Source organism: Cebus imitator, unplaced genomic scaffold, assembly GCF_001604975.1.
Source record: "Cebus imitator isolate Cc_AM_T3 unplaced genomic scaffold, Cebus_imitator-1.0 Scaffold486, whole genome shotgun sequence".
Taxonomy (NCBI): domain Eukaryota; kingdom Metazoa; phylum Chordata; class Mammalia; order Primates; family Cebidae; genus Cebus; species Cebus imitator.
The window spans coordinates 1,878,478-1,903,374 of record NW_016107801.1 but is presented as its reverse complement, the minus strand read 5'-3'; the positions used below and the strand labels follow the sequence as shown (position 1 = coordinate 1,903,374).

General features: G+C 56.2%; 1 protein-coding gene across 4 annotated transcripts in view; it reads right to left on the bottom strand.

Annotated features, from left to right (window-relative positions):
- Window positions 1-24,897, bottom strand: part of FAM163B (family with sequence similarity 163 member B) — a 32,995-nt gene that overhangs the window by 1,957 nt on the left and 6,141 nt on the right. Inside the window, exons 1-2 of one of the 4 annotated variants that reach the window (XM_017513118.2) lie at window positions 4,341-4,474; window positions 577-692 (exon numbers count right to left, since the gene is read on the bottom strand). The exons of 1 other annotated variant lie outside the window; for it this stretch is intronic. In XM_017513118.2, coding sequence (XP_017368607.1) covers window positions 577-669 — 93 coding nt within the window. In that variant the 5' untranslated portion in view covers window positions 670-692; window positions 4,341-4,474. Of the gene's footprint in view, window positions 1-576; window positions 693-4,340; window positions 4,481-24,897 lie in introns of those variants that run through there. 2 more of the 4 variants (XM_017513116.2, XM_037732970.1) reach the window with 2 other exon arrangements.

Genomic DNA, 24,897 nt, shown 5'->3' with positions numbered 1-24,897 from the left:
CGGGCATGGGGCGGCCCAGGCCTGACACCTCAGCTGTTTAACTGGCGCTATGGGCCTCGCTCCGGCCAGGCACAGTGCGGGGTGCTTCGCGATGATCCACTCATCTCTTCCACCCAGCAATGCACAGTGTGACTGTTATTTCCATTTTGCAGGTGGGGATACTGAGGCCTGGAAGGGTCTGCAGCCCACATCGGCAGAGCCGGGAGGCACCGGCGTGGGCAGCTCTGTTGCCTCGCCCTGCACCGATGGCTCCCCCTCATCTCTCAGGGAGACACAGGGACCCTGGACGGCCCTGGAGTGCAGATGGGCAGGGAGGCTCACTGCGGCACTCCCTTGGGCTAAGTCCCTTCCCCTCTCTGAGCCTCATTAAAAGCCCCAGGTGAGGGGACTCAGGCACATCTCACTGAGCCCCACAGTGGGGTCCCGGCTGCCCTCTGCTCAGCGTCTCCTCTGCCACGAGGCTCTTCCCTACTTCTCGGGCCTTGACCCTTGTGGCCTTCATGTGGGGCTCCCTCCCGAGGTGGGGGCACCCTCCGGGCTGCCCCGCCTGTCCCTTTCCCCGCCCTCTGAGAGTACCTGGAGCCGGCAGTAGCACAGAACAGCAATGATGCAGAGCAGAATCACAGTCGCCAAGATGCCCCCAGTGATGACCACAGTCCCGGCTGTCATCCGCCCCCTTCTCCATCAACAGCCTGCAACACACACCGCCAGCTTTATAGCATCACGATTCCCCACCGCAAAAGTCGCCCGTGCTATTCTAGAAAACTGAGAAGACGAGCCTTGGGGGAAATAAAGCACCCTTGAGAGGCAGGAGCTCCACCAGGGACGGCCCACGGGAGGGGCCCCAGGCCCTGCTCTGCCTCTGCTGGCCTCTGTCCCTGTCCCAGCCTCAGTTTCCATATCCGTAGAAGGTGGACACTAACAGCACGGGGTTTTGTGACACGTTTACGAGCACGTCCCTCTGTGCTCAGTGTCGCACGCTCTCAATGAATGGCGCCCTTCCAGTCTGGCTCTACAAGCTCCTGCGGTTTTAAATTTACCCAAATGCAGTCATTCGCCAAACATACGGTTTTGTAACCTGCTTCCCTGCATTTGCGTCCGACAGGGTCACCGTTATTCTTCCAGATCCTCACATCTTCTTCTGCAACATAACCTCGAAGCAGATTCCATTGTTTAATGTAGCCAACCCCTTTCCTTTAAAATTTTTAATTGTGGTAAAACACACATAAAATATACCGTCTTAGCCATTTTTAAGTGTGCAGATCAGGAGCATGAAGTATATTTCACACTGTTGGGCGACTCATCTCCAGAATTTTTCATCTTGCAAAACTGAAAACCAATTCCTTTCAGATGTGTGGGTTTCTTACATTAAGGAAATATTTTTAGCAATGTTTTAATAAGCGTCTTTGGAGCTAAGTCACGGGAACCACCTGAACCTACTTCGGTGGCTTTCAGGACACATTCCTAGACGTGGGATTTCCAGGCCCAGGGACGTGCCCTTTGCAAACTTCTTATTGTGGAAAACGTCCTCCAGACACAACGCAGAGAGACTGTAGTGACGTGATCTATCCGTGCCTGCTGGCATTTAGCTCTTCCCTGTCCTGTGGTAAGCTGATAAACCAGTTCTAAAAGCACCCGTCTGGGAGCGTTTGCTGATTTTTGTGCTGTAGATTTTCTTGCCATGGCCGGTTTCAGTTAAAGCAAGGTTTGACAACCGGCTTACAAAATTCCTGAACGTTTCACTGTCACCTCTCACAAACCAGTTGGAGCCGGCGCCATCACAATGGCCCAAGCCTCGGTTTTTTTTCCTTGCTGGGGGATGGGGTGGAGGAAGAGATTGGAGTATTTAAAGGAAATCACGGAGCATATCCGTTTACCCATAACGACTTCAGTGCGGAATCTGACGGATGAGGATTTTTAAAAAAAATTACCCAGCCTACGTTCAGCAATCTCTGTCATCTCTGAAATGCCTTTTTCACAGTTGGTTAGTTCAAATCAGGATATTGGCTCTTTTTGCTCCAGAACAGCTCGAAACTCATTCACGCCCCCCACCCCCATGCTGTTTATTGGAGAAAATGGGCTGTTTATCTGACAGCATTTTCCACGCCCCGGAGCTGGCCGGGATTCCTTGCCTGGCGTTTGAACGTGCTCCTTTATCAGTGTTCTCCCAACTGGCTTCCTGCTGCGTCTCTTCCAGGGCCTGGTGTCTGCCGCCCCTCATCCTGATGTCACCATTTGCTAATGGCCGCAGCTGCCCTTGGCCAGCCCCTCCAGTGTCAGGTCCTGTGGGCTCCCAGCACACTGCTGCAGGGGGGGCTGTGCATTCACCTGGCTCCGTCACTTCACTGGGAGTTACAAAGTAGCGAGACTTTCCAAATGTCGTCTTTCTTCCACGTGTTTAAGGGCCCCAGTTCTTCCTGAAAAAGCTCCAAAGCACGTTCCCTTCTCATCTGTGTGGTTACCCTAGCGTGCAGCCTGCAGAGGGAAGGCTCGGAGGTTCCGTTCCTGCCTTTATCCGGGATCAGAATGAGCTGGTGCCCTGTGAGGTCTGTGGACGTTTACAGTACCGATGCAATCTCACTGCTTTTTGAAAATAGATTTAACATGTTTCAATCCACTGCAGTGGTATTCTTTTTCACGTTCCATTAATTCCACTGGGACCGTGTGGCACGGGGGGGTGTGGCGCTTACTTTTGAAGATAAGTAAACTGAGGCCTGGAGAGAAGTGAGCTGCCCAGTACCCCAGTAAGATGAAGGGTCTGGGTCGGGTCAGGGCTGGATCCACTGCTCCCATCCACCCTGGGGCCCCTGCCGCCCTCTCCTGACTGCTGAATTCCGTGTCTCCTCCACACAAACAGCCTGAATGCCACAGCATCTTTGGGGGAGCACACGCTGTGCTGATATCAGGATTGGGGGTGCTGGCCTAGCTGTGGCCCTCTTCTTTGTCCCCTGAGCCAGGAGGCTGGTGGCCACATCTGAGCCATCTGCTCCTGACCTTTGGGCCACAGCTTATTGGTTTGGGGTGGACGTGCACATGTTGGAGACGCAGAAGGCACCGGTCCCCGGAGGGAGTGGGGAAGGCCGTGGCCGCAGGAGAGACTGCTGCAGTGGTCCCGACTCTGGTGCCGATCCCACAGAGTGACTCCTGCTGTGTGTGTCACCTGGAGTGCATTTGAGCTATTTGCACCCCGTAATTATGGCCCAACTTCATCAATGAGGGCACTCGCACAGCTTGGGAGGGGTTCTGGGAGGTAGTGTTGTCTGCGGTCATGCAGGGATTATAATTCAGCACTGCCCTCCACCAGGGGCCATGGCTGGGGCCCACGGCTGGGGCTGACCGATAGCAGGGACCATGGTGTTGCCACAGGGAAGCATATGCCTGGGTCAAGGGGCTCCCACTGCTGTCAGGCTGAGACTGCAGGGAGGATGGAGACTGCGGGCGGCTGTGGGTGGGCTGAGGAGCTCAGGGATGGGTACAGGGGAGCCATACAACACACCCGGGCTGGACTCTCAAGCGCCAGCCTGGCCCTACCTCTTGTTAACTATAAGAATGGGCCTCCAATGCCTCCATTCCTCTGCCTCAGTTCCCTCCTCTGTAAAGCGGGAGAACCCCAGGTGTTCTGTGGGATGGAAGTGCATGTGCTCAGTGCCATGCTGATGTTATTAGGACCTCGTCCCTCTCGGGGTCTAAGTCCTTCCTCAGGTCTCAGAAAAAGACTGCTTGCTCTAAAGCTCCCTTTCAGGTCTGAGATGCAGCTGGTCCCTGGCTCCGCCCGGCTGCAGCTCCTCCGGGCCCAGGTCTCCTCCAGCAGCGAGCGGCCTGGCAGCGTGACGGGAAGGGTGCCGGCTCAGGCCAGGTGCCCAGGGCTGTCAGCAGCCACCCTCCGACACCCGGGCCGGTCCAGCTGGAGCCTCTTAGCCTCGCTTTGCAGATACACGCCCGCTGAAGAGCAGCAACGCCCGAGACGGCGCCAGGTCCCAGGGCCAGGCACAGCCGACAGACACACACTCCGCTGGCAGCTCCGCCGGCGCCCGGCCTGACATCAGCCCCCAGTTCACTCTGAGCAGCTCCCAGGAGCAATGGGGCCTCACTGGGCCCCCACCCTCCTGCTGCCCCTCTGCTCTTGCTGCGCCCCACCCTCTGGAATGCCCATCCTCCCAGACCTACCCACCATCAAAGGCAAGCATGTGCCCTCCTCCTCCAGGAAGACTTCCTGAACTTTTAATGCACACCATAGAACTTCAAAACTTCAAATTCCAGAGCTAAGAGGGACCACGTCCCACTTTTTCATTTAATGGGGTAAGAATACGGACCGCCTGCTGCCCTCCCTGAGTGCTCACCTTCAGCCTCCTCCCTGCATGGACCCAAGGACTCTGCTTAGCTGTGGCCCAGGTGACATGAGCCTGAGGGGCCTCCGTCCTGCTCTACTCTTGCTGGTGACCTTGGGTCAGAGGCCTGTCTCTGGGTTCAGTTTTCTTATCTGTAAGATGGGTATGGCAGGGCTTAGACACTGATTCCTCCCAGCGCTGGGGGACTTGGATTTTTAATCAACCCTGCCAGGAATCCAGATGATTCAGACACACAACAAAGTCAGGATCACAAACGTAAAAAAGCATCAAGTGATAAAGTGGTAAAGCCAGATGACACCCTCCAAGGGTGGGCAGAGAAGGGAAGGGCTACAGACACTTTGGCCCCCAAGGACACTTGAGCTCTGAGAAAGCTGAGTGCCTGAGAGAACCGGGGAGGACCTGGGTGCTCAGGGTGGTAATGGATCGGGGAGGAACCAAGGGGAACTCCCTGGAGGAGGAAGCTTCTGAGCTAGGCCTTGAAGGATGGGCTGGGAGAAGGAGAGGGCCTATGGGTGCTGGGAACAGCACAGGCCAAGCCTTGGAGGCAGAGCCCTGCCGGGCAGGCCCAGTGACCGCCTGGCGGAGGCCACTCTGCCCCTGCTTGTGACGCAGGCAGCACCCCTCCTCCAGCTCCCTTGAAGCCTCCACACTGCCAGCCAAGACAATTTGGCAAGAGCGCTGAACTGTTTATCAGCCCCCTGGGACCATAAATGGTTTTAAAGCTTTATAAATGGCTTTGCCTCCCTGTTCCCACCCCGGGTTTTTACAGGGACAGGTTGTGAGATGGGGCCCCCCTGTGCGTCCCCTGCCCCCATCCACAGAGTTTGTGGTGAAGGGGCCTGGGCAGGCAGCAGTCCCCTGTCTCGTCTCAGCAGCCGGCGGGGAGAGCCAGCTGTGCTCACAAGCTTCAGTTGCCTCCGGCAGCACTGAGGACCAAATGGTGCGGACCTGGGGGCCGGGGGGATGGGCAGGGAACACCTGGCAGCAGAGCCAGACACCGGCCTCCACCTGCCTCCCCCGGGAGCCCCTCCCCACACCCGCCTTTTCCTGGCAGGAGACCCCTGCTCATTGCCATCTGGGCCACATGTCCTGTGCCGAATTTCAGACTCTGCTAGTTTTCCGTCCCTCTTGCCGCATCCCCCTCACTTGCTGTAAAGCCTGAGGGGATGGAGCCTTCGGAGCCTACGGAGTTTGTGCCCCAGCCCCCGCCACTGCCTTGCATGGTGCAGGGCCCGTGTGACACTTAAGGAAAGCTTCTGTCTGCCTCGTTCACCTGAGATGCCCAGCACTCCTGGTAGGAGCCAGGGAGTAGCCAAGACCTGCATCCTCGGCACTGGCCGTGCCCTCTGGCTCATCCAGCCCTGCACCTTCCAAACCCACCGGGCCCCAGGACAGGGGAGCCTGGCGAACACACAGAGTCCCCGACTGCAGTGCGGCTGCAGGGGCCCTGCAATCTGACAGCTTCACAAGCAACCCCTCCAGCCAGGTGAGGTGGGTGCCCTCCACTTCCAGATAGGGAAACCAAGGCTGGGGTAGAGTGGGCCGCCCTGGGGGCTCAGGGCAGAGCTGGGCCTGGAACCCAAGCTCGTGGCCTCACGGTCAGACTCCTCCCCACAGCGGCGTCTCGTCGAGGGCTTACGGAGACTCAGAATGCCTTTTCCTCCACAAGCACATCTGTCTGGTTACAGAGGCGCTCCCACTACCTGGAAGCCCAAGGGCCCCGGCGTCCTCGATCGGAGCGCAGCCCGCAGAGTTCCTGTCTAGACCTCCTGCACATTTGTTCCTAATTTCATGCTCCGCGGGCTCCCACATGCCGGCTTCAGTAATAAACAGACGAGGAAGTGCTCGGCTGCCCTGCGCTGCTGAGGTTGGCCTCCGAGACGTTATCCAGAGCCCAGCTGGGGGTGGGCTGGCAGGAGGGGGTCTGGGGGGCCCGGAGGGCAGTTCCCAACAGCACCTGGAATGTCTGCCTTCCCAGCTCTAGCCCCAGCTCAGCTGCGGGGGGAGAGGGCAGTGAGTCAGGCCCCTGCCCACCACCGTTCTGAGCAGCTTACGGTCTGTCTGGGATGGCAAAAAATGCCCATGGCAGGGGGACTGATGCTGCCGGGCTTAGCACGGAGTGGGGAGCTGGTGTTCGGGAAACTGTCCCATGCCCAGGGTTTGCCCCTTTGGTTGCCTGGATTCCTTGAGGGGTCCCCAGAAAGAGCACAGGGACAATGGCATTTTGCTGGCCATTTCTGGGGTTCCACAGATTTCTAGAAGCTTTCCCCAGACCCCAGCTGAAGGGCACCCTGGGGTCAGTACCATGGACAGGCTCTTAGAGTCTGTGGTTCATGGCCCAGCGGGAGCAGGGTGCGCAGTGTGTGCTTGGCACAAAAGAGTGAATTGTGATGCCCGGGGCTCCTGTGCTCTTAAAGAACGGAAGCCGTTTCCACATTGGGCCAGGCGAAGCTGGGCAGTTGGGTGGGAGTGAGGCAGGGGTGGGGTGTGACTGGGAGCAGTGGTTCCCTGCCTTTCTCAGAGCTGCCATTCAACCATATCAGGGGTTGTAAGAGCCACCGCGACCACAGCCAGCTTCGTGGAACTCCGAGCATTCATCTCATCTCACCCTGGGACCCCTCAGCGTAGGCGGCTTTCCCAGGTGGTGGCGTGAACTGCGGCAAGAGCCCACTCCCCAGGCTGTCGGGGAAGCAAGGGCTCCGGCATATCTCTGCAAGGAGATAGCCTGACCCATATTTTCTAGGGAGTAAACTGAGGCCAGAAGAGTGAGATGATTCACTGAGCAGCAGAAAACCTGACCAGACAGACCTGTCCTTGCTCCTTAAGGAGTCTGGTTGGAGATCAAAGCCCATCCCTGTCTGGAGTCCAAGCCACCGAGGCCACACTGAAGACACCTTCAGCTGGCCCAAGGCCAGGGCGACCCAAGGCTGCAGCCCTGCCTGGCCCACCACGGGCATGGTGTGGAGCTGGGAAGGGGAGTCGGGGGGTGCTGTGGACCGGGAGGAGAGGAGCTGGAGCCGACGCGTAGTTCTGTGGACAGCTGGGAGGTCCTGGAGCCATAATCAGGAAGCAAGAAACTGAAGAGAGTAGGTGACTGTCCCCAGAAAGGTCGTCTGCCAACTTCAGGAACCGTCGGGCAGGGCAGGGAGAGTCAGGATCAGGCCTCCTGGCCTCCGTCATGGGCCTGTGCCAAAGCCACCGGGGGCTCCATGGTCCTCAGTGGTCACTGCTTCCTCTGACTCAGTGGGCAGGGCTTAGGCTTCAGTGCAGTTAGAGGCTGGGTCAGGTGGAGCTGAGAGAGCCCCCACCAGGGAGGGTGTGGGAGGAGGGGGACCCCAGCTGAGGGTTGCCCTGCTGCTCCCTGGGCCTCCTGGAGATGAGTGGCTTGTGTCTCCCACGGACATGGCTGGGACTCCCAGCTGGAGCTTTGGGTGGTCTGAGGGAGGTGGGCATTCACACCATCACCCTAAGAGTCAGCCTTCCTCCAAACCCAGCTTCTGCCCAATCCAACTAACCCGACTTTCTCAGACTGGTGTCCCTGAGGCCCTTTCCTGGGATCTTCCTGGGAGCCCCTGGGGCAGAGAGAGGAAGGGGAGAGAGAAAAGAAAAAAAGGTGATGGAGGAATGAGGGGCGAGCCTGGGCGAGGAGGGAAGGGTGGGAGCCCAGTGCTTGCCAGGACCTCACTGCTGCCATCTGCAGTGAGGCAGGAGGCCAGGAGCGGCCACGGAGGCAAGTGAGAAGCCCCCGCACCCTGGGCTGCGAGGCCGGGCGATGGGGGAGATGGTGGCACTCCCTGCTTTGGCGCCAGGGAACCTAGAGCCTGCTCGAGAACCATTAGCTGGTCCTAGCCCCTTTCTGCAGAGAATGAGTCGAGGATGGTGGGAGACGGGGGCACCACTGGCCCTGTCAGGGGCAGAGCAGCAGGCAGTGCCACGAGGCGCTCAAATAGATCATGCTGGTGGCAGGCCCAGCCTGCGGGGCCCTCTGTCAGGCAGGCTGCCATGCGACTCCAGGCCCTTGAACAGAAAGATCTAGAGAAGAACTTGCAAAAATATAGCTTGAGCTGTGGCCACTGCTGTCAGGCCTGGAGCTGTTGCCTCTAGCTCCAAGTCCTGCTTGCCCAGAGGAGGGTATACCCGGGCTGCATGATCCAAGGAGGTGGGATCCAGACTCTGGGGTGAGGGTGGGCTTAGTGCTGCAAAAAGATCTAGCATGCTGAAAGATCTACTTACTGTGTTGAGGGAATATAGCATGTGAGGGATCTGGCGTGTTGAAGGAATATAGCATGTGTGGGATCTAGCACACTGAAGAATCTAGCATGTTGAAGGATCTAGCATGCTGAGGGATCTACTTACTGTGTTGAGGGAATGTAGCATGTTGAGGGATATGGCGTGTTGAGGGAACATAGCGTGTGAGGGATTTAGCACGCTGAAGGATCTAGCATGTTGAGGGAGCTAGTGTGCTAAAGAATATAGCATGTTGAGGTATCTAGCATGTTGAGGGATCTACATGCTGAAGGATCTAGAGTGTTGAGGGATCTAGCATGTTGGAGGATCCAGTGTGTTGGGGGATCCAGCATGTTGAGGGATCTAGTGTGTTGAGGGATCTAGTGTGTTGAGGGATCTGGCGTGTTGAGGGATCTAGTGTGTTGAGGGGTCTAGCATGTTGAAGAATCTGGCATGTTGGAGGATCTAGCGTGTTGGAGGATCTGGCGTGTTGAGGGATCTGGCGTGTTGAGGGATCTGGCATGTTGGAGGATCTGGCATATTGGGGGATCTGGCATGTTGAAGGATCTAGCATGTTGGGGAATCTAGCACGTTGAGGGATCTAGCATGTTGGAGAATCTGGCACGTTGAGGGAGATAGCATGTTGGAGAATCTGGCGTGTTGGAGGATCTGGCGTGTTGAGGGATCTGGCATGTTGAGAGATCTGGCATGTGGGAGGATCTAGCATGTTGAAGAATCTGGCATGTTGAGGGATCTACAATGTTGGAGAATCTGGCACACTGAGGGATCTGGCATGTTGGAGGATCTAGTGTGTTGGAGGATCTAGCGTGTTGAGGGATCTAGGATGTTGAGGTATCTAGTATGTTGAGGGATCTAGCATGTTGGAGGATCTGGCATGTTGAGGGATCTACCATGTTGGAAAATCTGGCATGTTGAGGGATCTAGCATGTTGAAGAATCTGGCATGTTGAGGGATCTAGTGTACTGGAGGATGTAGGATGTTGAGGGACCTAGGCTGTTGAGGGATCTAGCATGTTGGAGGATCTAGCATGTTGAGGAATCTAGCATGTTGAGGTATCTAGCATGTTGGAGAATCTGGCATGTTGGAGGATCTAGTGTGTTGAGGGATCTAGTGTGTTGAGGGATCTAGCATGTTGAGGGATCTGGCATGTTGGAGAATCTGGCACGTTGAGGGATCTGGCATGTTGGAGAATCTGGCACATTAAGGGATCTGGCACGTTGGAAGATCTAGCGTGTCAGAGGATCTAGTGTGTTGAGGGATCTAGCATGTTGGAAGATCTAGGATGTTGAGGGATCTAGCATGTTGAGGGATCTACCATGTTGGAGAATCTGGCATGTTGAGGGATCTAGCGTGTTGGAGAATCTAGGATGTTGAGCGATCTAGCGTGTTGGAGGATCTAGGATGTTGAGGGATCTAGTGTGTTGAGGGATCTAGCATGTTGGAGGATCTAGCATGTTGAGGGATCTAGTATGTTGGAGAATCTGGCATATTGAGGGATCTACCATGTTGGAGAATCTGGCATGTTGAGGGATCCAGCGTATTGACAGATCTAGCATGCTTCTGATCCACTCATTGTGCAGATGGGTGTCTGTGCCCCCCAGAGAGGGGGCCTTGCCCAGGGTCAACTGGCACATCTGCTGCAGAGTGAGACACAGGCTAGGTACCCTGAATGGTTGTGGGCAACAAGTTGTTGGTAGAGGGGATAGGAGGAGGGCAAAGGACTGGGTTTCTGGGTGCTGAGCTCAGCAGCCTCTCCCAGAACCCCCGAGACCTCTCCTGCTCCGAATACCGCATGGTCTGAAATATTTATGCACATCCCTAAAGAAGCCTATGGTTCAGGCCCATCTCTCTGGCAGGCCCTGCAACTGTTGACATTGGTGATTTCAACACAGCAGAGAAAGCTGCTCAACAAGTAGAGTGCTCGGCAATCCCCCCTGAGAAATTCCGTGACCTGGGGCTCCTGCCCATGCCATCCTGTACTGCCCCACTGGAGTTCCTGAACTGTGTAAGTCTAAACACGTTGCTGCCTCACTCAAACACCCTACATGGCTCCCCGTGCCTCCTGATAATAAGCACAGGATCCCGTGCCAAGCACCATTACCTCTGTGCCAGGAGGGCATGGTACCCTTCACCAATGCCTCCTTTCATTGCTTGGACAGCCCAGGCAAGGTTTATTATTATGCCCATTTTACAGACAAGAACAGAGAGCCTGGCACAGGGAGAGAAAAGCACAGGGTCAAATGGTCAGGGGTGAGGGCTCCAGGGTGAACGTGGTGTGCCACTTCAAATCGGATGTCTCTCCTTTTCCCTCCATCCCCCACCCTCAGCTTGCCTGTAGGGATGAAGTAAACTCGCCACCTTCCCTGCATCAGACCTAAGCCCCATGAAGGCAAGAGCCTGCCTTCCCACTGCAGTTCTCCGGCCACCATGGGGCGGCATAGCTCATGCACACAGTAGGGCTGCATTGGCACTGATTTCAATACAGTGGGGGCCACTGGGCACACTTGCACTGCAGGCGAGGAGTGGGCTGGAGTCTTGTCCCCATGGCCCCCACCCTCACCTGCCTGGTCCCCATTGTTTCCTGGGAGAGGCGGGAATAGCAGCACAGAGCTGTAGGCCAGGCCAGGGCTCCGGACTGCCAGAAGGCAGATGAGATGCATCAAGAACTTTCTGGGCTGTGGTTTCCTGATCCCCCAGCGTGGATCGGGAAATGGGGGGTAGGAGAGTGGGGCTTGAGAACCCTGGGCAAGTCCCAGCTCAGCTGCAGACAAAGCTGGCATTTTCTCTCCCTTAAAAATAACAATGTGCAGAAGTTGGGTTCTTAAAACCCTCCCTGCTGCTTTTCTTTTCTTTTCTTTTCTTTTTCAGCTTCATCTTCCAAGAACTGAGTGCAGCTCCTGGTCCCAGTTCAGGGCCTGGAAGGCAGACGGGAGGGAGGGCCAGGCCAGGACCCGCTGGAACCACCAGAGCTCTTCTTTATTAAACACATAACTAAGCCCCAGCCCGGTGCTTCAATGAACCCCACAGGCACAGCTGGCACGGGCGCTGTGAACATCCTCATGCAAAGATGAGGAAACTGAGGCATGAGGAGGGAGGAAGCACAGCCTGGATCTGACCCCAGGCCTCTACCCTCCAGAGTGGCCCAGCACCTCGAGTTCATGTTCAATAAAACTCTTAGATGCTCAGTAAGGCCCTTTCTGACTCAGGCTCACAGAGAGGAGCAGACGGAATCTGCTCAGCAGGAACATGCCTGGAGTCCCCGGAGAGGCCTGGGACCTAGCAGACACATGGAAGGCACCCCAGACCCCAGCCAGCAGTGTGGCCGGGAAACTCTGCCCCCAGCCAAGAATTCCAGCCCTTACCAAGGTCTCCCCTGCCTGAAGGGCTGCTGCATGTCCAGAGGCCCACAGAACAGCATTCTCAGTCAGGACATGGGACACATGGGGCCAGGCTGAGAAAGAAACCTGGATACTCCCGTTGCCTTTTGTGAAGGAAGCTTCCTGGGATCCTGAGGAAGGCAGCAGCTCCGCAGCCACGTCCCTGCCCCTGCGCTGGCAGAAAGGCTTTCTGCTTGGGCTCCTCGGCGGGCAGGCAGGCTCTGGAAAGGGCAGCGCCCAGCTACTGGGACATCCTGGTCTATCTTCCAAGGTCCAAGCCTAGCCCACCCCACTCATGAACGGCTGCCTCCCTTCTGGGTCTACCTTGCCCTGCCATGACCACCCTCTGCCAAGCGGCTGGCCTCCTGGGGCCGGGGCAGCCTCTTCGGTGGCAGGTGCCTGCCATCCCCTGGCACTGGGCCCCTGCCTCCCAACCCCCTCCATCCTGGGACCACCATAGCGGGCTTGGTATTCATGTACGCCAGGAACCAAGTGCTGTTCTGGATGCGGGAGACACCCAGGCCCAGCCTCAGGGCCCTGCCCGCCTGGGTGTCTGGGGAGGGGGCAGTAACTGCGGCTGAGATGACACCCACATTGCTCCTGTTGGGGCCACGCACACACCAGCTCATCCTGCCCCCTCCTCCTGGCTTGTCTCCCTGCAGGGGACCCTGCCAAGCTGTCTCCACAGCTGGCATGAGCTCTCCACGGCAGAGGTCATCCAGGCCTCCCCGGTGCCACCCTAGTGGCCTGTCCCTCAAACTGGGCTTGCACCAGCATCCCCTGAACGTGCTGAAACCTGACTGCAGGCTCCACCCTGCGGCTTCGGACTCAGGTGTGCAGAGAAGATGCCTTTCTCCCCAGGGCCTGGGGAATGCTGATGCTGCAGGGGCGGGAGCGCACGGGAGAACCACAGTCCTGAAGGGTGGCCCAAAGCAAGTCCGGCCCAGCAGGGGCTCCTCTGAGTGGGTCCAACCTGACCCTCACCCTACCCTGTCTGTGTGGCCTCTGCCTCAGGACGGGGACCGCTCTGAGGATGCGCCCACTGGCCTCGGGGACCATCCCTTGGCCCGGGAGACCCCTGGCACCCCTGGCACTGCCCTCTCCCTTCCAGGTGACTGACTCCTTCTGGCTCCTTAAGACGGTGCCAGGCCTCGCCTCCTCCAGGAAGCCTGCATGGGTCCCCACTGCTCCCAGCCTGGCCCACCCGATTCATTTTCCTTGTTTTTCTGGAGCTGCTCCCTTGGCCAGGACACTGTGACCTCAAGTCCAGCGCCGTGAGGGTGGGCTCTGGGCCTCACCTTGACTCACAGGCCTGGTAAACAATAGGTGCTCCATAAATGCCTGTGAGTTGAGTCACTGGCTGAGGTGGAGCTCCTTGGAGCCAAGCGCCCTGAGAGGGGCAAGGTGCTGCTGTGTCCCTGCAGGACTTCTCATGTAACGGGGTCATGACTGCAACTCCAGAGAGCGGAGGTGCACCCCCCTCTGCCATCTTGGAAGCCCTGGGAAAGTCAACCTGGACTCAGAATTGAGCTCACTCCTGGGCAACCTGAGAGGGAGGCCGAGGGTGTGTCCTGCAGCCACTAATGTCCACCCCGCCAGTCAGGCGGATGGGCAGCTTGCAGGCATAGGCGAGTGCCTTCCCTCTTCCACGAAGACGCCCACGCTGGCTGAGCTGAGGGCCTCACAGAAGGGCGAAGGGGGCCGGGCATGGGGGCTCATGCCTGTAATCATGGCACTTTGCGGGGCTGAGGCAGGTGGATCACCTGAGGTCAGGAGTTCAAGACCAACCTGGCCAACATGGTGAAACCCCATCTCTACTAAAAAAAAAAAAATTCGCTGCACATGGTGGCTCATGCCTGTAATCTCAGCTACTCAGGAGGCTGAGGCAGGAGAATCGCTTGACCCTGGCTGCACACTCAAATCACCTCAGGCAGTTACATCTGCCCCAGACCCGGCAGCATCCCAGGCACTGACAGGACAAGCTCCGGGGTGGCCCAGGAATCAATACTTGCTTAGCTTTGCGGGTGCAGCCCAGGCCGAGGCCCTCTGAGTTAGGACAGGGAGTGTGAGTGCTGTGCGCCTGTGTGGTGCAGGTCACCAGGAAGCAGAGCCGCCCCTCGTGGGTCTTTACAGGGACCTGGGTCATGCTGGGACCTGATGAAGGTTTTCCCCACATCGAGGTGCCCATTTCGCAGACGAGCAAACAGCGGGAAAGTGATTTGCCAAGGAAACGCAGCCAGCAGGAGGCCGACTCCCCCATCTCAGCATCTCTTCTCGCTCAGCCAACCAAGCAAGGTGACACCTGAGTCGGCTGTTTCCTTCTGTATCTCATCTCCAGAGTTCAGAATCTGTCCACTGCCATCCATGCCCTCTGCCACCCCCCACCTAGCCACCGCCACTGCCTCCTCTGCCAGCTGCGGTCACGACCCTGCTCCCAGGCCCTTGCCTTCATGCCCCTGCTCCAGGCAGCCTGTGCCTATGCCTGTTGGTGCCACCTCTCCCTCCCAGGCCCGGACACCTCTGACGCTGTGTCCACATGTGCCCGGGAGTCAGAAGGACTTGGGCAGGAATCCATACTCTCCCGATTAGCACCGTAGCTAACATGGCTTCAGTCTCGTCTCTAAAACAGGAGAATTATGACAGTCTCCAGCCTTCCTCCCTCCTGCCTCCCTCCTCTCCGATGCTGAGAGCCAGCTGTGTGCCAAGCACAGTGCGGTGCTGGGGCCAGGGTCCCTGCCTCATCCTGGCCCAGGGAGATGGGCTGTTGGCAGGTTGGATGTGTACCCCAGCCCCGGACCTCAGACACCATCCATGGGCTGGCGGTGCCAGTGGCTTTGATGGTGGCTCACTGACCTCTCCTTGGAATTTCCCTCCTAAGTCTGGGCTGTGAGCTCCAGCGCAGGCCTATCTCAGCCACAGCCACTCCCCCTCTGCCACCCCCAGATCCACGGGACCTGGCACAGGCTCCTGGTGAGAGGAGATAACAGTAGCGGCCCGTGTGGGGCAGGCTCTGGGGCTGCAGGGACATTTCTGTGACTGTGCCAACTGGTAGGACCTCGATGATGTTTGAACAAAACAAGAGCAGCTTGTGCAGACCACGCTGTGGTTTGGCGTCTCATCCCAGCGCCGCAAACCGAGCTGCGGTTTGGTTTCCCACACCAGCAGCCACATCCAGAGCTGTGCCCTCGAACAGCGGCAGGGTCACCTTTGCAGTGCGTTTGTATCCCCTATGACGTCCCCATCAGTCCATCCAAGGAACCTCTTTGGAACACAGATCCTGATCTAGGCCCCAAACACCTGATGTCCTGGGTCCTCCAAAGTTGCCCCTGATTTACACTTCTGGCCTCACCTGCACTGCCCCAATGCCCTTTAGGCTTGTCTGGGTAAGAGTTTGTTCCTCTGGCCTCCCAGCCACCACCTTGGCATTTTCTTGCTTCTGGGCCTTTGCTAGTGCCAGTCCCAGGACCCCGAACTCCCCTCCAGCTCTGCGTACTGAGATTCCTGGCCATCTGTTCCCATGCTCCTTGAGCAAGCCTTTCCTGATTCCCACCCCTGGAGATGGCTCTCTCTTCTGGGCTCTAGCAGCACCCACTGCCTGCACCACATGGTTGGCATTTACAGTATATATCAACCAACCAGCAACAAATATTCCTTGAGCTCTGACTGCATTCTGGGCCCAGCTCTGGGTCGCTGCCTTTGTGGAATTTTCAGTCTTGTGGGGTGACATGAATGTGCACTGGTGGTTGTGGGGGTATAAGGAGGGAGAATGGGGAGTGCTAACAGGGGCGGCAGCCAGGAGAGGTGGCTCTGAGTGAGTGGCTCAGACGCTGGGACCCGAGGATGAGCAGTAAGAAGATGGGAAAGTGCCCCCCATGCAGGAAATGGCACGTGCAAAGGCCCAGAGGCAGGCGAGGCGAGGCAGGACCTGGAGAGGCTCACCCTGCTTGGAGCATGAGCGCAGAAGGAAACAAGACAAGAGGGGCGAGGTCAGCAGAGACCCGGTGGGCGGCAGGGCAGCGGTGCCTGAGCCAGCCTTCCTGGGGCCCTGTCCCTGTCTCCCCCGCCACAGCCCGGTGCTCCTTCCTCTCTGAAACTCTTTCCAGGCCAGTCTTCCTCACATGTGAATGTCACCCAGCTGCCTGGGGAGCGGGGCTACAGGACTATGTGCTTGTTTTGTTTTCGTTTTTGAGACAGAATCTCCTTCTGTTGCCCAGGCTAGAGTGCAGTGGTGCAATTTCAGCTCATTGCAACCTCCACCTCCCAGGTTCAAGTGATTCTCCTGCCTCAGCCTCCCGAATAGCTGTGACGACAGATGTGTGCCACTATGCCTGGCTAAGTTTTGTAGTTTTAGGAGAGACAGGGTTTTGCCATGCTGGCCAGGCTGTCCTTGAACTTCTGACCTCAAGTGATCCTCCCACCTCAGCCTTCCAAAGCACTGGGATTCCGGGCGTGAGCCACCCCACCCGGCCAGGACTGTGCATTTCTAACAAGCACCTGGTACTGCTGGTGCCCCACCTCGACCACGCTCTGAGGACAAGGGGCCGCAGCCCTTTGCTTCTGGGACATTGTGCGCTCCCCGGTTTCCCCCTCCCCCCTTGGCTAGCTCCTCCTCCTCTCCTGACCTCTAAGTGTGAAGGGGCCCAGGGTCGGGCCTCAGGCTCCCCTTCCTTCCCCATACCCACCCTTCCCACAGTGGCTTCCCCCGCTTTACAACTTCCAGGCCATGTATCAGAAATATCCCCCACCCCATGGTTGTTTTCTGTCCCCTTAACCTGCTTGGTTTGTGCCTTTACCCATACTTGACGTATTATACGTTCATTTACTGTCTGTTTCTTCCCTCTGGAATTTGAGTTGCTGAGGAAGGGGGCTCGGTCTCTTTATTCCGGTGCCTGGAATGGTGTCCTGGGCCCATGGTGGGTACCTCTCAGCCGAACGAGGGGTGAATGCGTCCAGGGGGCTGACCAGCAGAGTAATGGGACCAGCTCTGCTTTTGGGAGTGGCTCTGTGGCTGCAAGTGCAAGGCGGGCATGGCGGGGTGGGCGTGGAGGCGGAGTGGGAGGAAGCCACTCAGAGGCTGTCATGGTCATCAGGTGGGAGGAGGTGGTGGGCTGGGGAGAAGGGGGTGGGGAGATGAGTGGGAGGGGGCACTAAGAGGGCTCAGTGGTGGTTTAATGGGGAACAGGGAGAAGTCCTGGGAAACCAGAGGCTTCTGCCCTGGGCAGCTGGGAGCGGGAGCCCTGAGTTTGCCACGCTCCTGTCTAGGAGCAGGTGGTGGAGGCCGCTTGAATCCAGACTGTGTATCACCTCGGCTAAGTTTCTTGATTCCTCCATGTTTCAGTTTGATAAAATGGAGATGACAGTAGAAGTTACCCCATAGTTGGTGTGTGTGGGGTGACTCTTGTTATGCAAAGCAGCATTAGCCAGAGTTTCAGCCAAGATGGGGCTACAGGGACCAGGCTTGCCCTCTCGCCTGAAAGTGACATCAGGTGATAAAGGAAAGCACCCCTCAAGCCATGGGGGAGAGACAAGGAGGGCCCTGCGGTGACCCCAGCTCCTTCCAGCCATGTACAGGGAGCTCAGGTGCAGCCTGCTGGTCTCCCTGAGTTGTGGAAAGAGCTGACAGCCCCAGGAGGCCAAAGTGGGCAGAGGTCACAGGACACAGAACCGGGGAGGAGTGTGCTGCCTTGCAGGGGACCACACAGCCATGGGGCTCTGCAGAGGGTCCCCCATGAGTAGTTGGTTGAACAGTGACTCAAATGTGAGCAAAACTACCTGAGGCCAGAGAAAGAACCAGCTGGTAGGATTCCAGGGAACAGTATTCGAAGCTCTTACAGGTCCATAAATAGTTTCTCTTCCCACCTATCAGGAAAAGCTTCTCATTCATGAAGCACTGAGTAAGAGCACTCAGGAGGGTTTGGACTAACAGCTGCTCTAGTCTTGCCTAACACAGCTTAAAAGCAAGCCCTAAAAGGATCAAACTGTTTCCCAATAACTGAGCTGCATCCCAGAACAGACCTCACAAATAAGTATTGCAACATGACAATGAGGTGGAATTCACAACGCCTGGCATCCAGTAAAAAAGTTACCCGGCATGGGAAGAAGCAGAAAAACACAAACCATAATGAATGGAAAATGGACTCACTGGAACTAACCCAGAAGTGGCACAGGTGACGGAATTAGGAGACAAGAGTATTAAACTAGTTATTAACTGTAGCTCATGTGTTCAAAATGCCACAGGAAGGCTTGAGCACATTAGGCAGAGACACAGGAGATAGGAAGAAGAACCAGCTAAACTTCTAGAGATGAAGACATGACAGTGCCTCAGATGAGAACAGTGGACTGGAATTGACCTCGGACTAGATACTGCAGAAGAAAAGATTAGCAAACTTGCAGAGAGCAACAGCAGCCATCCAAAATGAAACAGAGAGAAAAACATCAACAAACAAAAGAACAAACAGAATGGCAGTGAGGTGGCGATCTTTAAGTGGTCTAATAGATGCATAACTGGAATCTCCAAAGAAGTTGGAGCTGGTGTAAAAAAACAATTAGAAGAAATATTGGCTGAAACAATTTCCAAACTGGATGATATTATAAACCCACAGACCCATAAAGCTCAACAAAACACAAACACAAGAAACAGGAAGAAAATAACACCAGGAAACATTATAGTCAAATTGCTTAAAACCAGCACTGAAGAGAAAAATCTAAACACAGAGAAAAGGGCTGCATGACCCACGGGCCCCGCTACCCGCCGCAGGTGGGATACGATGGCGGACTCCTTGCTGGAGACAATGAGACCCAGGAGACGGTGGAGTGGCATCTTCCGAGGGCTAAAAAAAAAAAGAAAGGCCATCAACCTGGAATGTGCGATCCAGAAAAAGAAAAAAAAAAACTTCCAAAACGAAAGGGAGATGAAGAGCAGCATTTACAGCGTCTCCTCTTCCAGACTAGTCCACGGAGGAAGGGCCTGCAGTGCAGCTCCTCAGACACACAGGGCTGGACCTACCCCTGTGGATTCTGACTTTCTCACTGGGTTTGGGTCCCAACCTGAGCCACAGTTACAACATCTAAGTGGCCAGTCTGAGACTCCCTGCTGGGCCTTCAAACTCACAAAATCCAGCTTCGAGGCCACCCCAGGAGCCAGGTGGGGACTGGGTGAAGCCAGGCTTGTCTTGTAAGAGGTGGGATTGAGGAGATAGCAGCTCCTAAGGGGCTCTCCCCCTGGGGACCCCAGTCCCTTGGGCCAAGGCCCTTCAGAGCGAGCAGGGGATGGAAGAAGGCACAGGTGGGGTACAAGGCACGTTCTGCACGGCAACCCCGGACCTTTTGCACCCCTACCCATCACCACAAGAGTGTGAAAACAAAAGAGAAGTGCATGTGCGTGCGTGTGTGTGTGTGTGTGTGTGTGTGTGTGTGTGTATATATATTACAAAAAACAACAAACCAAAAAATACATAATGTCTATTTTAGCTGTTCACAAGGTTACAGGCAGTTTCCATGGCTACAGCTGTGTGCTGGGGTGAGGAGGTGGGGCTCTCCTTAACCCAACAATTGGGGCACTTGGACAATTTCTGCCTGGGAGCCAGGCACCCGCTGCTGGCAGAAAGGAGGGAGTGAGGGATCAAGAGAGGGAGGGAGAGAGGGAGGGAGGGCAGGACTGCTCTCCCCGGACTGTGATGTCCGTGGTGAATTAGAATAACGCACTCGTGCTCCTCAGCACGCTGCAGTTTCAGCTGAGTTTTTGGGTCTGTATCTCCCCAGAGAGCATCCTGAGAGCTAGAGACAGGAGTCCTCACCTTATTTCACAGGTGGGGCACTGGGGACAAGGACTCAAGGCACCAGCAAACAGGTGGCAAATGAACACCTGGGCTGCTGGTTCATGTGCCTGATCCCCAGGGCTCCTTTCAGTGGCCCCTCTCAGGCTGCTCAGAACAGAGGTGCCCTGAGATCCCTGCCTTGTCAGGGAGAGCCTAGGGCAGATGGAGGGGAAGGGTGCCAGCCTGCTGCTGCTGGATGCAGGCAGCGGCCCCCCCAGGGTCCCTCCACCCTCTCCCAGTGAGTGGCCCTCACATCCCTGCCCTGGGGGCACCGTCCACCTGGCCTGAGCTCCATACCTTCAGCTGTGTCTCCCACCCTCCTCCTGACCCGACTCTGGGCTGCAGCCACTCTGGCCTTTAAATGCTTCACCTGCACAGAGCCCACCTCTGCCTCCTGGCCTTTGCACATACTGCTCCATCGACCTGGAACTGCCGTCCACCCCTCACATGGTCATTTCAGGCTCCTGCTCAGTTCTCAGCTCAGACGTGACTTAGTCTGGGAAGCTTTCCTGCCCGCCCAGGCCTCCTCTGGGCTCCCCATCCCAGCACAGAGTGCTGCATCGGCCACAGAGGGAACCTGGGCCACGGGACCCCACGCAAGCCTGACAGCAGCTGAAGCCTATGTCTGTGTTTGCATCTGTGTGTGCCTGTGAATGTGTGTCACTGTGTAAGGGGTGTGGCATGTGTGCATGCATAGGTATGTGTGTGCATGTGAGTGTTGAGTGTGTACATGTGTGTATCTGTGTATGTATGTCTGTGTGCATGCATGTGAATGTATGTCTGCATGTACCTGCATGCATGTGTGTGTGTGAGTTGTGTCTGTGTGTCTATGTGCATGTATGTGTTACTGTGCATGTGTCTGTGCATGTGTTCATGTGCGTGTGAAAGTGTGCATGTATGAGCATGTGCATGTGTGTGCGTGCTTGTGTGTGACCTGTATGCATGTACACGTGTTTTTGTATGTGTGTGTGTGCATGTGATCTGTGTGCATATGTGTGTATGTGCATGAATGCGTGTCTGTGTACAAGTATGAGTGTGTGTGCATTTGTGTGGTCTGTGTGTGTATGCATGTGTGTGCTAGTGTGTCAGTGTGCATGTGCATACATGTGCAAGTGTGAGTGGGGTCTGTGTGCCTGCATATGTCTGTTTGCATGTGTGTGGTCTGTGTGCATGTGTGTGGTGTCTGTGTATATATGTGTGTGCAGGTGTGCATATGTATCTGTGTGCATATGCAAGTGTGGGTGTGGGCCTTTGACCTCACAAAACCCAGCTTTGAGGTGGCCTCTGTGCATATGTGTGCATGTGTGTGTGTTGTCTGTGTGCATGTGTAAGTGTGAATGTGTCTGTGCATGTGCGTGTGGGCTATGTGCAAGTGTGAGTTTGTGTGTGCATGTGTGTGCATGTGCATTGTGTTTGTGCATGTGTGTGCATGTGCATTGTGTGCATGCATGTGGTCTGTGTGCATGTGTATCTGTGTGCATGTGTGTGGATGTGTGTGCATGAGTGTGAGTCTGTGTGCATGTGTGTGAATACGGGCTGTGTGCCTATGTGTATGCGTCTATGTGCATGTGTGGGTGTGGTCCGTGTGCATGTGTCTGTGTGCGAGTGTGTGTGTCTGTGTGCATACGTGTGTGTGTGTGTGTGTAGTGCTGAGGGTGGAAGAAGAGCAGCATGCAGGGGCAAAGCTAGAGTCCAGCAGCCTGGCCAATCCCAAAGAGACTGGCCCACATGGCAGCCGGGGCAGGGGCGTGTGCCATAGAGCCCGTTTCCCTGTGGTGCCACCCACTCTCAGTTCAGTGGAGCCCAGGGCACCTGTCACTTACGAGGGAAGCCCTAAATGGCCCCTGCAGCTGGGCCTCTAGATTCCTGCAGCTCATTTAAAGCTGGGCCCAGCTTGTTCCCTGGAGCTTTAGAGGGGGTCTGCAGTGGGATGGGGTGGGAGCGGGGGTGAAACCAGAGGGTAAAAGGATGGGCGGAAGCCCAAGGGCCCATGGGACTTGAGGAGGGGCTGGCTAAGCTCCTGGAATCACAGACTCCCAGAGTTTGAAAGCCACATTCTAGAGTCTTAGAAAATCAGAACATGGAACCAGTGGCTGCTCAGAATCTGAGACTCCTTTCCTCTTAGATTTGGAAGGGACTTTGGAAGACACCTGGTGTAATCGCATGCTCAGTGAACAGCCACAGACGCTCCCTAACCTTCTTCCCCTAGCAAATAAAGGCCATTGACCCAACTCTCCCTGGGTGTGGGGTAGGGGGGCGCTTCATTGCCTTGAGCTCCTGGCTGAACTCCAGACATTTTGCTCCTCCCTGAGGTCACCCCAAGTTCTCTCCCAAGTGCCAGCCATGAGGACCCCTGGGAGGGCCCTACCTGCCTGCAGGCTGTCTGGAAGCAGAGCCCCAGAGGGCAGCAGAGCCCGTGAGCTGACAACCTGTCACCTATCCCTCACTCACACACTCCTCCTGGAGCCCTGGGCGCCACCCCACCCTGGGCACAGGGGTTACAAAGACCCACTGGGCCCGCTTCCTGAGCCTCTGAGCTCTCTGGGCAGGGCACACCTGTGGAGCCGACTCAGCGATTCTACGATAACTTGTGCAGGTCACTCCGCTGCCCTGGGCAGTCTTTGACCAAGGCTTCGGCAAAGACCCCGCCTGCAGCAATTTTTTAACATTAATTTTCCTTTTTAAATAAATTGGGCTGAGCCATTTTTAAACGAGTGGAGGTGTGCTGTTGAAAGGGTCTGTCTGGCATTCGAGAGGGTTTTTTAGAAACCAGTTGTGCTGTCAATCCAATATCAGCATTAACCCCAGGGGCCTGGCCCCGCGAGACCCCCGCCCCCGGAGTGCCCTTCCGATGACTGAAACCCCCGTAACTGGAGAACGACGGGTGCTACATGGATCAGATGCAGCTACCCCCCGGATTGCTGCTACATGCTGCCTCGCTTTCCGTTTCTGGAACGCTCCAAGTCCCTTCTTCCCTGAGGACGTTTTGCTGGATTTGAATGTTTTGAGGGAAGACCCTGATGGGAAACCAGGCGCCATCTCTGTTTCTAATCATGGGGTGTCTTGGTTTGGAGGAGCCACAGCCACACAAAACACCCAGCCATCTGACCACCATGGCATCAGGGCACATCTGAGAAGGGCTGACAAAAGCTAGGACCTGGCACTGGACAGGAGGTCCTTCAGCCGGAGAGGGGAGTAGCTGGAAGGAGCCTCATGGAGGAAGGGACTCTCAGGCTTCCAGAAACAGGCAGTAGCCGGCACACAGGAGTGCCACAGAGAGGACCAGCAGAGAAGCTGGGGGCTGGCAAGGTCTCTCCTGGGCGGGGCTCCACGGGCCGCACGGGGCTGGGTTCTGTCCTCAGCGGGGAATGGTTTTAAGCAGGGTTTGAACCCTGCCACACATACACACACACAGGGAGCTTTGGCACTGCCACAGGGGCCACTTGGCAGGGCCTGTCTCCAGCCATGCCCAAAGACCCCCAGTATAACATCAAGTGCCATCTGCCACGCTTCTACTTGGGTCCAGCATCTCCCATGGGTGATGATGGAGAGTCCTCATCACCCTGCAAGGGGGAAAGAGCTGGGCCTGTTCCCATAGACCAGGAAACTAGGGCACAGAAAGGGTCAGTATGGTGCCTACGCTCACCAGCTGTGACTGTTCAGAGCATCTGGCTGGTTCTGCGGACCTGCCCTTGCCCCCGCCCCGTACCCCCATGCTCTCCCTGCTCCTCTGTCCTCCTGCTTCCCTCCCTCAATGCTCCTCCCTCCCCCTTGGGCGCCTAGGCAAGGATGGGCATTCCTAGGAAGAGAAGGGCCGGCAGTAAAAGGACAGCACAGCCCAGAGGGGACAAAAGAGACCACAGGAGTGATCGTTGAAGACTCTGGGCTGGAAAACAATTTTTTTTGAAATAGAGATCTGTTTAGTAATTAGAGGGAACTCTCATGTGGGAAGTTCCATGAAGGCAAAATTAAAGTTGACTCTATTTTAATTTTGTAAATGGGTTCACACGCAGGCAGGAGGCTTCTGCATAATGAGTATTTAACCAAACAAACTCGAAACACAGGTAAACACCAGAAGCTCACAGTCGATAATGTTGCAGAGAAGCTGATATTTTTCCGGTAAAATATTGGACTTTTTTTCCTGTCTGCCTTTGAACCAGAATCGAATCATTATGTCCCAGAATCAGCCCTCTTAAAGCAGTGGCTGGTTTTGAATCATATAGAGGCAAGACTTGGGATGGGATTTCTGACCCTAAATGTGGTCCTCCTTCCAGCCAAGACTGCTGGGCTCCGGGGCGGAGGAGGGGCCGGCACGGGAGGTGGGCCCAGGGAGAAAGGGCGCCTGGGCTGGGCAGGTGCTCGCCTTCGGATTGGGAAAATGAACATCTTTATTTTGTTTTAGTAAAGCTCCTTAATGTATCAAGTGAGATTGCATTTGCCAACGCCAACTGGAGGACTAGAAAACCGGATGTAAACATGACATTTCAAACACAAAGGTGAGGCCCCTGACAAATGCTACAGAGAAGCCTCTGATGCTCCCAGGGGCCTCCTCTCCTACTGCTGCGGGTCCAGCGCGTCCCCAGCACGTCCCACTTAAGCCGGCCTTTTCCACCCACGCCTCAGATCACTCTTGGCAAAATAATCAGAGCCAACGCTAGGGGGATGCATTGGCAGGAACCGCAGAGGGTCTGCAAGGCCGGTGAGCGGAATGGAGACCAGGGGATGGGAGTCGGGGGATGGCACGTGGGAAAACCCACCCCAGCCACAATGCAGCTTGGAAAGTTAAAAGGCAATGAGATGACGGGGAAGAGGTCCAGCCTGTTCTCACCCATCCGCAAAGGTAGTAGAGGAAATCCAGGGGCATGTTTAGCAGGGCCACTGATCATTAGCCAAAGATGACAAGAGTAGTCCTCCCGCCTCCCAGTGATGACGGGAGCCCCCGTCTATGCCACACCGGCTCCTTCTCTGCTCCACACTCATCTTTCCCGGCTTAGCTCAAGCGCCACCTCCAGGAAGCCGTCCCTGCCTGCTCCAGCCCAGAGTGTACATACATTCCTTTGAAGCTGGGGCACCTGCTACCTTGCACCCATCTTCCAATCCATGGAC